Genomic DNA, 14,673 nt, shown 5'->3' with positions numbered 1-14,673 from the left:
CACCACAATATGCTCTCTGATTCATTCAAGGATTTCATCATGAACTTTACAAATTCAAATGAAATATCTCGGTCTAAGTGGTGATAAGTGGTCTATGATTTTCATTTGATCATGAAAAGAAAACTCCTAGCAATTGCATCCAAATAAGTCCAGTAAAAATTGTCTGAGCACTCTAATATCCTTTCACACATCACTGATGAAGATGTTACAATAATATGTCAGCACACACTGAAAGTATATTAATAAATCTGGCAAGAAGAGCAAAGGAACCATAACTAATAAATTAGGAAAGACTATGAATCTGCCATGACCATTGACTTCCAATCCCAACTTATATCTTCAACACTGTATCCATAAATATCTCTTATCTATCCACTTTTACTGCCTTATCAAGGTGGTCGTAAATGTTCCCACTATATAATTTCAAGTACCAATAGCATTCAGAGATAACTTGATCAACAGAAGATTACTGGACCAATGAACACATATTCTAAGAATTATTTCTCTTTTGAGGTCAATTATTTTATGTTGAAAGTCCATAGCCATGAATATAACCCTGAGGCAGATAACTTTGAGAGCTTTTGAAATGTTCAATGAAAAAAGGATGGGTATATACCTACATCTAAAACTAAATTTGAGCAAATGCACAGCAGTACATTTCTTGCATAGGTCGTCATATTATTTACATGTATATGTTGTGGATGGTATTAACTAGAGATGGGTCGAATAGCAGATTTCTCGAATTCGAATATCGAATTCGAATATTAAATCATTGCTCGAATATTCGAATACCTCGAATTTCGAATACCTCGAATACTAAATGATGAATGCTGGAATGTTTGACTCGGTTGCCTATGCAGCAGGCAACACAAGATTTTGGGGAGTAATTTTGATTTCCTTTAAATGATTCGAACAGGAATTTAGCTGATTAATGAATATTTTAATTTTATGGAAACAATTGGGCATATCATTAATTCAACTAACATCGCTTTACCCCCACTTCTGCTGCCAAGTGCTAGCTGACAATCTGAGGCATTTTGCAAAATACAAGCTCTATTCCACCGGATTATCTTCAATTATTTTCAGTCCATCTTTGGGAGTTCTCACGAGATAAGAAGATGAATTGGAATTGCTATCAGGGAGAAACCAAATATTCTGAGAAAATATCCCTTTGTCTGGGACTGTAACAATAAAGATTTATAGCACCACTCATAAATTGTAACTTGATATATGCTTTCGGAAAAAAATACCGCATCAACTTCCGAGAAGCTCTGCTGCTCATATCGAGTTTCGCCAGAATGCTAAGTCTCCGTCGTATTTTGACATTTATTTCTTTGCGTAAAATGCATAAATAAACACAGAAATACGTCGCGTTTGGTCTTATTCTTTTTGAAATTACGCGCACATTACTAATATTTCAATTCAATAAAGGTGTAACATCAATTGACGAAAGTCATTCTTAGACACCTTTTGTGCTAATAGATGACTCATGCAGCGGTTGACCTCCACAGAAATGGGGAACTTCGAAGCTGGTAGGAAAAAAAAGGTCAGTGGGGGAGAAAAGGGAGGGCCCGAAACACGTTTATATTGTTCTCGTGTAACTTGGTATTTTTTCGAAGCTAAGGTCTTCGTAATATGATCCCTGCGCGAGCTGTGACCTTTTTTTTATTTCGAAGAAGAGGAAAGCCTCAGAGGGGGGGGACTAGTGCTGAATGGAGAGGGATACCGGATCTTGGGAAATGCGCTAATGTAAGTATCCCACGGTACTCACACAGCAGTTGACCTCCAGAAATGGGGAACTTCGAAGCAGGTAGCCAGAAAAAGGTCAGTGGGTGAGAAAAGGGGGGAGGGCGTGAAACACGTTTTTATTGTTCTCGTAACTCGATATTTTTTTCGAAGCAGGGGTCTTCGTAATGCGATCCCTGCGCGAGCTGGGACCTTTTGTTTGATTTCGGAGAAGAGGAAAGCGTCAGAGTGGGTGAGGCGAGTGCTGAATGGAGGGGGATAGCGGATCGTGGGAAATGCCCTAAGGTTGCTATCCCACGGCACTGAAGTTCTCCTGGTGGGGGGAATCGGGGATTTTCGGATTTTTTTCACCCGACCATTTTCGGTTCCCCTCGTCGAACTCTTTTCACCGCTAAAATCCACGAATTTGATGTAATTCGTCAACTTGCGTAAAACGGCGCTGCGAGCACTAAATGACTACAGTTCTCTACATTTCTCTGAGTCAACTACCAACGACGTGCGTGCGACAGTGTATGACGCGAAATTCAAAGTATTCGAGGTATTCGAGGCGGTACTTTTCGCATAACTATTCGAAACCTCGAATATCGAATACTTTCTAATATTCGAGGTATTCGAGTATTCGCGGATACTATTCGCACATCTCTAGTATTAACCCTTCTGTGACTGTGCCTTGAAAACTTACGCAAACGACTGTGTATCTCAGGTACCCCATTTATAATTCATAAATTATGTGTTGTATTTTAGTCTAACCCTTAGTTCAACACCATAGCTCTTTTTTTAACGATATAATATCTTGTTTTGTATAATCTATGAATACATTGTAGGCTATACATTTAGGGTTTTGCATTGATTTTGTGCGAAATGGCAGGAATCTTTCATAATTTGCTATTGTAACTGTACATTGACTAACATGCTATGAAAAAACGAGTGCAGAAGGTGCCACATGTGGAATATTGGCTTCATTGAAATTATAATATAGTAAAATTTTCATCATAGGGATAAATGAAAAATGTATACAACATTAACATAATTTGGGGTAACCGAGTTACCACACACAGCCACGGAAGGGTTAGTATAAAAGTGAAGCATCTGGGAGTTTCAATAACTTTGAACCTTTAGTGGGGAATACACTTAGGAAAAATTTGTGGCAGAGCCCTGAAGAAGCTAGGATTCATCACGAGAGTATATAGTGGGAAGATTTTCAGATGAAAAAGTAAGAGAGAGGTGCTATTTTTCAATCATCTGGCCACACCTTGAATATACAGCTAGCATATAGGATCCAGCATAGAAAGACTTAATTTGTGAACTCAATAAAATACAAAGGAAAGCAGCACAATAGGGTAGTTTCCTTCATCAAAGAAAACAAAAGGCAATAATTGCGATTCGTTACCCACCATTACTGTATTCATAATACACAAATTATTTCGTTTTAGAAATAACGGTTTTGACGAATGGCAATGGTCCATTTTTATCCTCATTTGAAAAGGGCCAGATTGGCGCCCATGCGATGCCACTCCACGTGACGTCACAGGGACCTAGTTTCTATACGAGAAGATAGGAGTTATACGTCGTCTGAGGTTACCAATGCATGCATGAGGCGCAGAGCTCAGGGAAACATGTCTTAATAATCACTTATTAAAACTGGCTAAGGTCGGAAAGTTTTCTTCATTTGATAAGGTATTAATAATCCTTATTTAAGCCAAGCGCTACCAGCCAGCAGGGTACTCAGCTACCCGCTAGCAGCCTGCGTCGTATCAGCGCTCAACTCGCCTCAAGGTCACCTCACAAGGCGGCAGCGGGAACCAGAAATATACTACACGGAGAAATTTTCCGACATTCATACTTACGCGTCGCGTTTTCGCGCGCTAGAAAATTTTCACTTTTCATTTAATCGCGAAAAATAGATATCGTCATTTAAAAACTTAAAATCGTGAAATACGTACTCCAGGAGTAATAATCTTTCCATATAGGCAATAAAAAAATAATAGGAAACCACCCTATTCACCAAAAATTGCTACACATGCACATACATATAGAAAGCATTACACAGAAGTAAAATGAATTAGGCTAGGAGCCACTGTAGACTCAGAGGCTGTGTGCTAGGCTTATAATACCTGAAAAATTACAAACATTTTTTTTTCAGAGTGACAAGGGAAGAATCATATTAGAACCTTAGTTTATTTTCACATCTGCAGAGATGATAAATTAAGACAGAATTCCCTGACGAATAGGTGTAGGAATTTTTTTTCCTTTGAACAATGTAGGACTTTAAGAAATGCTCAGAACTTCATACGCACATTTCTTTAATATTTATCGATGACTGATGTCCCAACACACCCTACCTCACACCTTTTGAGGCAGCTTGCAGGGCAGTATGTAAATGTAAAATAACGTTAAAGCCCTTAGGCTGTAGCATGAACTTGTGTCTGAACACACCAATTCACCCTTCCATAGGGAAAAATTGTCCAAAAACTAAATTTTCTCTCTATTTTCGATCAAGCTGAGGTTAGGTATTACCAAAATTAAAGGTTCTTTAGATTATTGGAAGCCTCTTTGCATTGCCTCAATGGTGTAATCTGCAAGTGTGTCCGGCCGTAAACCGAAAGATTGGTGGTGTCGACCCAACCTGGAAGCATTCTTTTTTTTGCTACACGCTTATATTCTTGTTTTCTTTTAGTGTTAATTTGAGAGTAAAAACATATTTTTAATTAAGCTACTACCGAAAAAAACAATCCTTAAAGAATAAAGGGCAGACAAAATTTGTAAGAACTGGCCGCCGGCCTTTTCAGGGGAGTCGAGGAGGGCAGAGCCCCCAAGCAAGCAAAAGTGATTACCTTAACAGTGGATCTCATGTCTGCTGTCTGAATGTTGTTGGCTGGATAAACAAGGGATTGACACAAACAGATGTGAGACAGGTCTTAGGAGTGGAAATGCCATCTTAGGAATGTCCTCCAAACCAAGCAAACTACACACTGCCCACCAGGCTTCCCCTCCACCTAAATTTATACCTTATAAAGGCTTTATAAGGAAATTCATCAATTTATGCCTTAATAAAGAAATAATAATGATTTAGAAGTAGAAAATGCAATTTAAGTTAATTTTTCCATTTATGAAAAAAATATTACTCACTACATTTGTCTCTTGACCATGAACTATGCTCCACCTTTACTCATGGAAACTGAAGTTGGTATTCCCTCAATATCAGAACCAAGGAGGTAATTGTAATAGGTAATAATTTTTCATGATCATCAAGTAAAAAAATTTGCATCAATAGTCCAAATTGAGATACAAAGGGATATAGATTGGTTTCTAATAAAATAGAACATTCAGAACGACACAAATACACCACCTTTTTTTAAGTCTCACTCGATATAATTTTCAAACCCCAGCTTCTAATGTTATATGGACAAATTCCACTTCTTTTACTTTAACAGGAAAAGTATTTCTTTCTTTCCACCCAATATTAATTCCAAAATACTTCATTTAAGGATATTAGACATCATTAAAAAATGTGAATGTATTTCATTTTAAAACATATTTTCTGCTATTAAATTGAATGTATCACATAACAAAAAATATTCAGTTATTTAATAAATATAAATTTTTTAGCATTCGAGATATGAGGAAGAGTATGTATCAAAAAGAGCGATTTGAATTTAAAAGAATTGCAAGCCAATATAAGATACTTTATTATATATAACCACACTCTGAGTCTAATTTTCTTTTCTTTATTAGTCAAGAAACTTAGGCATTCGTCAGGCTGGATTGCTGATCTTCAGGGATCACATTGTTCTTCCATTGAAAGCTGAACTTGAGATGCTACTAGATGGATATAAGCCTGCCGGAGAAACTTATAAAGGCTCAAAAAATGAAGTACCACCTGTTATCAAGCAGATGCTAATAATTTTACAGGTATGGTATTTCATGCCATATGCTTATAATTTTACTCCTACAGTATTTTACGCCATTATCTCATTGGCCTTAGCCAAGGAGGAGGAGGGAAGGGCCTAGTTGCTTCGGCCACTTCCCACCCTCCACCTCCCTCTCCCCTAGACCTAGGAGTTTTGTCTATTAGCTTTAAATCAACCCCAAACAACACTGACATTTAAAGAATTTTAATACATGTGTAGTGCTGGCTTACATGAGACATTTAATAGACTATTTGTTGACTGATTTTGACCAAATTTTTATATGCTGTTCAGAGTTAGCAGCTCTTACATTTTTTTGAAGTTTAAATATTTCTAAGGTAATTCACAGTGGAAAAAATTTTCTGAATAGCCACCAGATGGCAGCTACTATCAGGTACACTATCTGGCCAAAAACTTACAAAAAAAAAACTCTCAAGACAGCAGCAGGATCAACTGATATATATATCACTCTGCATTCTGCTCACTGGTTCGCTTGTGGAGTTTGCAGACAGCTTCAGGCCGCATACCAGTGCCCATGTGGATGCAAATGGGTCAAGTCATAATTGAGGGCAAAGTTCAGTTTGCCGCCCACCTTACCTGATCCGATCTCATTCCCTCCCTTGTCCTTCCCACCACTAAAATATAAAACATCCGTAAGATATTGTTTTGGGATGCGGTAGTTGAAATTAGACGCCATATGTTTACTATTGAGGAGTGTGATTTACATAATTGTTCAATAATTTATGATGTAATAGTTATTGTTAAATAATTTAATCAGAAAAATTAAATAGCTCTCTTAAAAATAATAATAATAAAATTTTCAAATTTTGCCACCAGGGGCACGTGCCTCCCCTGACCTGCACTAGTTCCAGGCCTGGATTAGGATCTCAGATCATAAATTCACTCAAATTAAAATAATGTTACATATTAACAACTACCACCAATGCCTTAAAGTTCAAATATTTTCCAGAAATCAGGCAGGTTACAGAAATAAACACATATGGACACTAAACCATAACAGCTATGGCCATTTTGGTTAAAAACCAACAATGACATTAAATTCCAGCATTATGCAAATGAAATTTATAGCTTAATTGAATTGATGGTTTTCCGATGTGTGGGAAATGACAAAGAATTGCCCACCCAGGCAACCAGCATATCAACAAAGCGCATGGAAGCATATTCCTGGCTACTTGACAAGGCATGATGATATCATAATAATAACGAGTGACACATCCATAGGCGGATCCAGGGGGGGGGCACGGGGGCACGTGCCCCCCCCAGACCCTTAAAAATATGCTCGATTTTTAATACGGTCCCATTGTCATTTCGTTCGTTTTGTATAACAAGGTATCCTTGTGCCCCCCCCCTGAACAAAATCCTGGATGCGGCCTTGCTTGTGCCCCTCCCAGAAAGAAATCCTGGATCCGCCCCTGGACACATCCTAATGTTATTTATCAATTGTCACCATATGATGAGAATACCTGACAGGATATTGGAAGGGGAGTGTGGTAGTAAAGGTGGTGTAAGAACAGCTTGAGGAAATAATCGGGGAAATCGCGGGTAAAAAAATCTAGCAGTGATGGGGAACTGGAGCGCCTCAGTTGGGAAAGGGAGGGATGGAAATGAAAGAGGAGAACTTGGATTAGGAATACAGAACAATAAGGGAGAGAATACAGTAGAATTTTATAGCAGAAATAAGTTTTCATGGCAAAAAAAGCCAACTTGAGATGCCATAGTGGTGATGAGGTCCTGAGTGCAGTAGAACACAGAATATAGCCATGCATGGGTGGATTTAGGACACATGCCCCCAAGACATTTAAAAAATAGAAAATATTTTTAATACGGTTATCATTATGTTTGTTTTGTTTTGCGTTTCATTAAGCCTCAATTTTTAATTTAATGATTATAACTTCCATATTACAATAAAGAGAATATTTCATGCAGTAATTGTTGCATGATATTTTTCATCTCAAAAATGAGAAGACCTGTCAGACAAGGGTGTACCCAGGATCAAAACTACGGGGGAGCAAGCCATGGTTGTTCAAGTTGTAGGTAAGATTTAAACATGGAAAAGGTGAATGAAATCAACATTTTAAGGAAACTGTAACAGCTCTTTATTAGTGTTTAAAATCATTTGTTTGAAAAAATGTTATTTTCCTTAAAGATATTTGCAATTTCTGCTTCCAGGGGGGGCTCACCCTCCTGTCCCTCGCTGGGTATGCCCATGCTGTCAGGACCTTGTGCCCCCCCAAGAAAAAAATCCTTTATTCACATTTGTAGCCATAATATAAAACAATCAAGGAGGTTGTAATGTACTTGAGGGGGCACCACTGGTACCGAGCGTGGAGCGAAGTGTGGCAGGAATGATTCTTGGGTAGGATTAGCCACACCTACGTAGACCAAAACATTGACAATCCCATAAGGGTCAATGATTACTATGTCGAGAAATTTTGGTCATAACTCATCATTACATAAAAATAAACTATGGAACCCACACTGTAAACCTTTTTTTCTTACTTCATTGGAAGGCTTTGCAAAGTTTCATCTTAAACATCTTTTCCAGGGAAAAAATATTATTATCACATCGGTTACTTTCTGCAATCAGCTTAGCAGAAAATAAAATTTTACGACTGTAAACTAGTCATTTTCCTGCACTAACATTGGTATTTAATTCATTATAGGCAATGGAAATCCAACAATTACAGAATAAAAGTATATTTTCAAGGATATCCCCACCAATAAAGTGGCTAACAGGACACAAAGTTTATACATTAATCGAAATACCGCAAATGATGGGAAAACTTCAATGACAATCAACGGCAAAATACTAATGATTATGGTAGCATTTTTCATTTGTTACAGTGAATTTTCAAAACAAAACTTAGCCACCTCAAAATATCAGGAGGAGACAGAGTCCAAAAATTGTCAAACTAAGATGGTGGAACTTTGACCACGCTAAAAATTCAGAAACAGTGCCTCCAGTATACATATTCAAACCTCCTTGATAATAATAACCAAAAATCAGTGAACACTATTCTATTAATAACAACTGAGGTTTCTCATGATTTTTTATTTAATACACATCAGAAAGTACAAAAATAAGGGTGGGGTGTTTCCCTGATATCCTATTGGGTACTCTGTTTAACTGGTGAGAAAAGGGTCCCTGGATGAAGTTTCCAGACATCCCCAAATAAAATCCTCAAAGCGCAAGGTAGCCCAGCATGGGCGTACCCTTCAAGGGGAAGGAGGGGACAGCTGCCCCCCCTTCCCCTCCCCCCCCCCCCAGAAGCAAAAGTCACAAATGATTTTAAGGAAAATAATATTTTTTTAAGCAAATAATTTTAAAAACTAATAAAGAGCTGTGAAAGTATCCTTAAAATCCTGGTTTCATTCACCTTTTCCATGCTTAAATCTTACCTGTAAGTTGAACAACCATGGCTTGCCCCCCCCCCCTCCCTCTTAATTTTGATCCTGGATACGCCCTTGGAGCCCAGGGAAAAGAGCTGGTCCCCCTCCCCTGAATGCGTACTAGTTACATACCTGTGGCCAAGGCTGGGGAGAGCCCTACCCTCACTTATCCAAATCAGCCATTGAGTCGAATCACAGATTGAATGAATAAACCCAAACACTACATTCTTAAAAAAAATATAATTTTCTGACAGGGAGTCAACGAAAGCTGTCCACCAAGTAGTGAACGTTTGAAATTGGAGACGTTGGTGGCCAGGGCAGTCACGCCTTATCTGGGGTTCAAGGGAATGTACGAGGGAGGAAATCCAGAGCCATCGAACCCTTCACAGGAACTTGCTGTCATCCACAAGCGCAGGCCCAGTGGTAAGTAACTAAATACTAGCTTTGATGCCATTTAATTATGCTGAAAGGAGGCATTATGGTTGAAGTTCTTAAGCTGTACATCTTTACACATGAAGTGAATTTCAGTGATAATTGAAATTTTTAATGCATAAAAAGCAGACACTAATTAAAATATTTACTGAAGTGCACATAAGATTCAGTCGAGGAAATTCAATGATTCTTTCATCATATTTTTACCTGTTCCATTTTATTGAGAAATGATAGCTTTTCAATTCTAAAGTTTCTTTTTCCTTATATTATTCTGTTAATAATAAGTGAGGTTTCCTACGACTTTTTGGATATCATAAATTGACTTTCATGGCAAAAAAATACTGACAGAAAGCAACTGATGCCTCTCTTTCTCTCCTTAACAGTGGTTGATCCACGTCGCCTCAGCCGTCCATTGAGCATAGTTGGAGTTGGGCATGCAGACACTCTCAGTGAATTATTTACACTGTCTGCTGATCGTGTACTCCACAAAAAAACATTCAATCGTGGCAGCGTACATCATGATCTCTGATTCAGTTTATTTATGAGTGATGAAAGTGGGGTGTAGAAACCTAATTGTGTATTTATGTTGGACCATTTACAAAAATACTTTGTACCTGAATATTATGTGGTATTTACACCCATTAATAATTAAGATATTGAATGTATGTTACAGAAGTTTATCATGATGCTAAATGTGCCTAGTCATTCCAAAATCCCTCCATTTTCCTGAAAAGTCACTGTCGTGGGAATCAATTGAATGCTTTTTACATCATATGGGTAGAAGTCTACGAACAAATGCATACCTGCCTACTGAACTTCAGAACTATCAAAATCTTAACAAATAATGAAGAAGTTCATTGGTGATTGCGAAAGAGCTAGAGGAAGTAGCTGGATCTAGTCATTTGCCTTCAATGAAAACTCCTGATATTGTGAAATAAGTGAGTCAAACATTCAGTAAAGTCAATGTTTTCCAGATTCTCAATTGGAATGATTAGTTCTCCCACAAAATTTAATAAAACCAACTATATACTGTAACTTACAAAGAGAACATACTGAATAAACTCTGTTATTACAGTAAAGCAGCTGGAAGACCGAGATCCTCTGCATGTAGCACATAATGGTTTTTACACCAAAAGTAACTTCTCCAATATAAATCTCATGTATTAATTCACCAGAGTTAATAGTAAAAAATTTGGTACTGATCTGAAGAGCAACAAACAATTGAATTTTAAAGAAATTGCTATCAGGAGAGATGCACTACTTGGTGCTTTCCTGGTGAATAGGATATTCTGAGAAAATTGCAGGACGGCAACCGAGTTGGGACATTTTACTTCATTGTTTCGATGGCCTACTCTGCCACCATTATCAAAAGGAAAAAGATAATTTCAATTCAAATGAGGGAGTTAAAGGCCCTCATTTGGCTTCCATATTGAGAAGATCTCGCATGAGTGGGTTGGAAGCCAAGGGGTACAAGTGTTTTTTTTATGGGAGTTTGGTAAAGTTAATTGTTATAATAAATACACAAATCCTGGTTGCCAAGGGAAACGAGTAAGTCTCTGTTCTGTGCTGACATCGAGTGGAAAATCAAATGCACTACTAAGTCTCTAATTGATCTTGTTTGTTTTCTATACCTAATTTCTGTACCTTACTCTGTATAGAAAAGAGAAATTGTACACTTGTACCCTTGGCTTCCAACCCACTCATATATAAATGGAAAGAGTGTGCTAGAAATGGACTTCAAGCTTCAGTATCTCTCAATCTTCGAATTTAATTACCAGGCTGGTGTGCGGTGGCAAGAGAGTGGGCATTCCAACTTGTGAGTCCAACTTCATATCCCAGCGATGTTGGAGAGTTGTCCGAGACTGCCCAATCTCTGCTTGAAAGCTTTATGGAGGGCACTTCAAGTTATAGCTCTCCATCCATCAGATAGGATGTTAAGTCATGGTCTCTTTGGCACCTTCCATTAAGAGCAGGTTCACACAAAAGCCATGTTTACCTCCACCCATCCTTTTCCACCTTACCCTCATGGTATGACTGAACTCAGCAGTCAATCCCCTTACCATAACATACCCAGTGTGTTCAGATAACTATATCTTATAAAGAAAAAAACAGATGCTTTTTCATTTTTGATGGTCATAAATAGCAAAGGTAATGATCCAGTTGAATTCAGAAGAATTCTAGTCTGGATTGTTTCATTAATGAGAGGAGGAGATGCAAAGGTAAATAAGGCTATGGAAGTATCTCTTCTTGTCAAAGCGTACTTGGATCGAGAACAAGGTTCGATGATACAGATGCTGAATTATTGACACCACTATATAAGTGACCCCAAAACCTCCACATTAATTCACACTTAGCAGTAGCAAAGTTACACTATGACGACCTCCACATTACCTGGATATTTATGCTTCCTTAAAAGTGAAATTAACTTCAAGACTAACTAAGATATTAATTCTTCACCACGGTTGGTTATTTTATCCTCTCTTCCTACTAAACTAAGTTTGTTTTCAAAAATAACATCAAATCCACTTAGAATATGAATGGCCAGGAGGTGGTCATTGGAGGTATTTATAAGAGATAGAAGTTGAGAGTCAGACACTCACATGCATCACCCTTTTCACCAGACCAGCACACCCTTTTCATTACTACAGGATATGAATCAGCAAGTATCAAATATAATAGCTGTGAACTCCTCAAAAGAAAATTTTTGGCCTTATGCAGACAGTTGTTTCAGGCTTAACCTTGGGGAATTCTAACATATAGTCATTCATCACTTGCAAAGGTATTGAAGTCCAGATGGCATTGAGCGAAGCCTTTCTGATGGCATTCAAAAGCAGCCTAAAGTAATTGTAAGATCGTCAACTGTGTAAAAAAACTGGAGCATAAGAGTTTCATCTAGCAGTTATCTAGGGATTATTGGACAGCGATGAAGCCGATAGCTACAGAGGCAGAAGACAAACGAAGGTTTTTATACGTACTAACTCTACTTTATGCCACAAAATTGTACCATATCTGTTCGAAGACGTCAATTTTTGAGTTCGATCACAAAAGCCAGTCATTTGATTTTAAAATTGAGTAAATCAAATTCACATGTTAATGCAGTTATAAAATATTTACCACAAATACTTTATTTCACCACTGGTTTCAATACATTTTGTATTATATCCGGGTAACTCCTCAAATCATAATGTTTAATACTCTGAAGGGGAAGCCAAATAGGGGAAGAGGAGGGTAAGAGAAGGAGATGGTGGTGAGAGGGGGAGTAATGAGGACCGATGTCTCAGGGAAGGTGTAGGTCTGGCGGAAATTATGATAGTGCTGCTTTTTAATCTGCTCTGATTAAAAACAAACAAACTTATGTCATAAAACACAGTCAGGACATTCCAACTGTTGGGCTGAGCAGCCCTGGAAATTCCACGGAGGAGTACCCAGCGAGGGGAAGGAGGGGGCAGCTCCCCCCCCCCTGCCCTATAAGCAAAATTCCCAAATGTTTTTAAGGAAAATAATATTTTTTCAAGCAAATAATTTTAATAACTAATAAAGAGCAATTAAAGTTTCCTTAAAATGTTGATTTCATTCACCTTTTCCATGCATAAATCTTACCTACAACTTAAACAACCATGGTTTGTCCCCCTCCCCCCAGTTTTGATCCTGGGTACGCCCTTGTGAGAACCTTGGCAGAAAGAAGGGGGAGGACCAGCTCCCCCTTTCTCCCTGCCACATTCTGCCCATATCTGTAATACAGACACCTACCAGGGGTAACCCTTCCTTTTCCACAACTAATTCCACGGACTTGGAGGATTTGATACTTCACTTGAAACTTATTCAAGTTGTCGGCCGAGCGTCCCAGAAATTCAATATCCCCCCAAAATTCCAGGAAGATATAATTCAAAGCGCCAATCCCCTCAGAAAAATACCCCCAGGATAATATATAGGAATAGGGATCGTGTACACGACTCGAACGTTACGAATATGCCGCCAGCCGCGAAATATAAGAATGCCATCTTGCGACCATAGTTGAACTACTTGATAGTTTAGGAAGTGCTGAAGAAAAGAAAATAACCACTATCACACATATTATTCCTTCTAACTGCGAGTGTATCCGGCGGAGATAGGCGACAAGAGGCCTCGGATTTGGTGAGAGTGAGCAGAGAACGTCCTCCAGTCGTGAACTAACTGGTAAATAACTCTTGAATGTTTCGTAATGTATTGCTTCACTTTTCCTAGGGGCGGATTGGGCATCGTTCAGGTGATAATTACCTCTCCTCGCATCCCAAAACGTGGCCTTCAGCGTCTGTGTATTCCCATTGACTTCGAGCCTCGTTATCTCTCAGTATCTCCTTTAAATTCCCCATAAGATGTCCCTTCGTCGGCAGTTTTTACTGCACTGGTTGAGTACTCGTCGCGCATCCTCGTCGTTCCGTCGTTCAATTCGATTTTCTTCTGTCCACGCGCAAGCGCACACCCTGTTCTGCGCTCTAGCAGTATATTTTTTGGTAATAGCGGCAATTCTGAAGCTCAACTTCGACTGCTGAATCTCGTTGGACATAACCAGCTACTTCGCTTAACTACATTGTTTCTTCTTTGCTTATTTGTTCCAAAGTTACTACTCTTTAGAAAAGCATGGAGTCGCGGCCACCAAGGAGCGGGTAAGATTTTCATCAGTTTTCTTACCCTTTGAAAAACTCAATTAATTATTATCCAATGAAGACCTTTTACTGTATAGATTATAAAAGAGAGGAGCATATAACAGATGTAACAGATGGCCTTCAGAGGGCTCGCACTCCATACGAAATATGGATTTTTTTTAAATTTAAGCTATCTACCGCCCGCCGCTTACAGCTATCGCAGTATTTCCAATCCAAAAAATAATATTACTGTACTTTATCATTTATTAATTTTTATTCACATTTATTTTTATCGTAAAATTTCAGTGGGTGTCCTTATTTAAAGCCACTTACCCTTCTATTGAAATTGCACCCTTCCCGAAAATATATATATGATCTACATACGCTTCTGCCGGTGATAACCCAAAATATAGTAGTCCATTGGAGAGAATAATGTTTTATCACTGGCAAGCTGTGGGGTAGGGGAATCAGGGAGTTCATACCCTCCCCCAGGATTTGGGGTGGGGGGAAAGTCTCAAGTGAACCAGGCCCATCCAGGCCCCTTTCGTAGA

The 14,673-nt window shown here is 38.5% G+C and overlaps 2 protein-coding genes across 3 annotated transcripts in view; both read left to right on the top strand.

Annotated features, from left to right (window-relative positions):
* The window catches only part of LOC124162343 (proline-rich protein 5-like), a 31,095-nt gene extending 20,623 nt beyond the window's left edge, over window positions 1-10,472 (top strand). Inside the window, exons 3-5 of the mRNA XM_046538847.1 lie at window positions 5,482-5,658; window positions 9,320-9,488; window positions 9,881-10,472. Of these exons, the coding sequence (XP_046394803.1) occupies window positions 5,482-5,658; window positions 9,320-9,488; window positions 9,881-10,026 (492 nt within the window). The 3' untranslated portion in view covers window positions 10,027-10,472. The remainder of the gene's footprint in view (window positions 1-5,481; window positions 5,659-9,319; window positions 9,489-9,880) is intronic.
* Window positions 10,473-13,572: 3,100 nt separating this feature from the next.
* Window positions 13,573-14,673, top strand: part of LOC124162420 — a 36,608-nt gene continuing 35,507 nt past the window's right edge. Inside the window, exon 1 of one of the 2 annotated variants that reach the window (XM_046538955.1) lies at window positions 13,573-13,673. Coding sequence is in view for 1 of the 2 variants with exons in the window: in XM_046538953.1 (XP_046394909.1) it covers window positions 14,118-14,143 (26 nt within the window). In the remaining variant the exon portion in view is untranslated. Of the gene's footprint in view, window positions 13,674-13,905; window positions 14,144-14,673 lie in introns of those variants that run through there. The other variant, XM_046538953.1, reaches the window with a different exon arrangement.

The sequence above is a fragment of the Ischnura elegans genome, chromosome 7 (assembly GCF_921293095.1).
Source record: "Ischnura elegans chromosome 7, ioIscEleg1.1, whole genome shotgun sequence".
NCBI classification, from domain to species: domain Eukaryota; kingdom Metazoa; phylum Arthropoda; class Insecta; order Odonata; family Coenagrionidae; genus Ischnura; species Ischnura elegans.
This window is presented reverse-complemented; position numbering and strand designations above follow the sequence as displayed.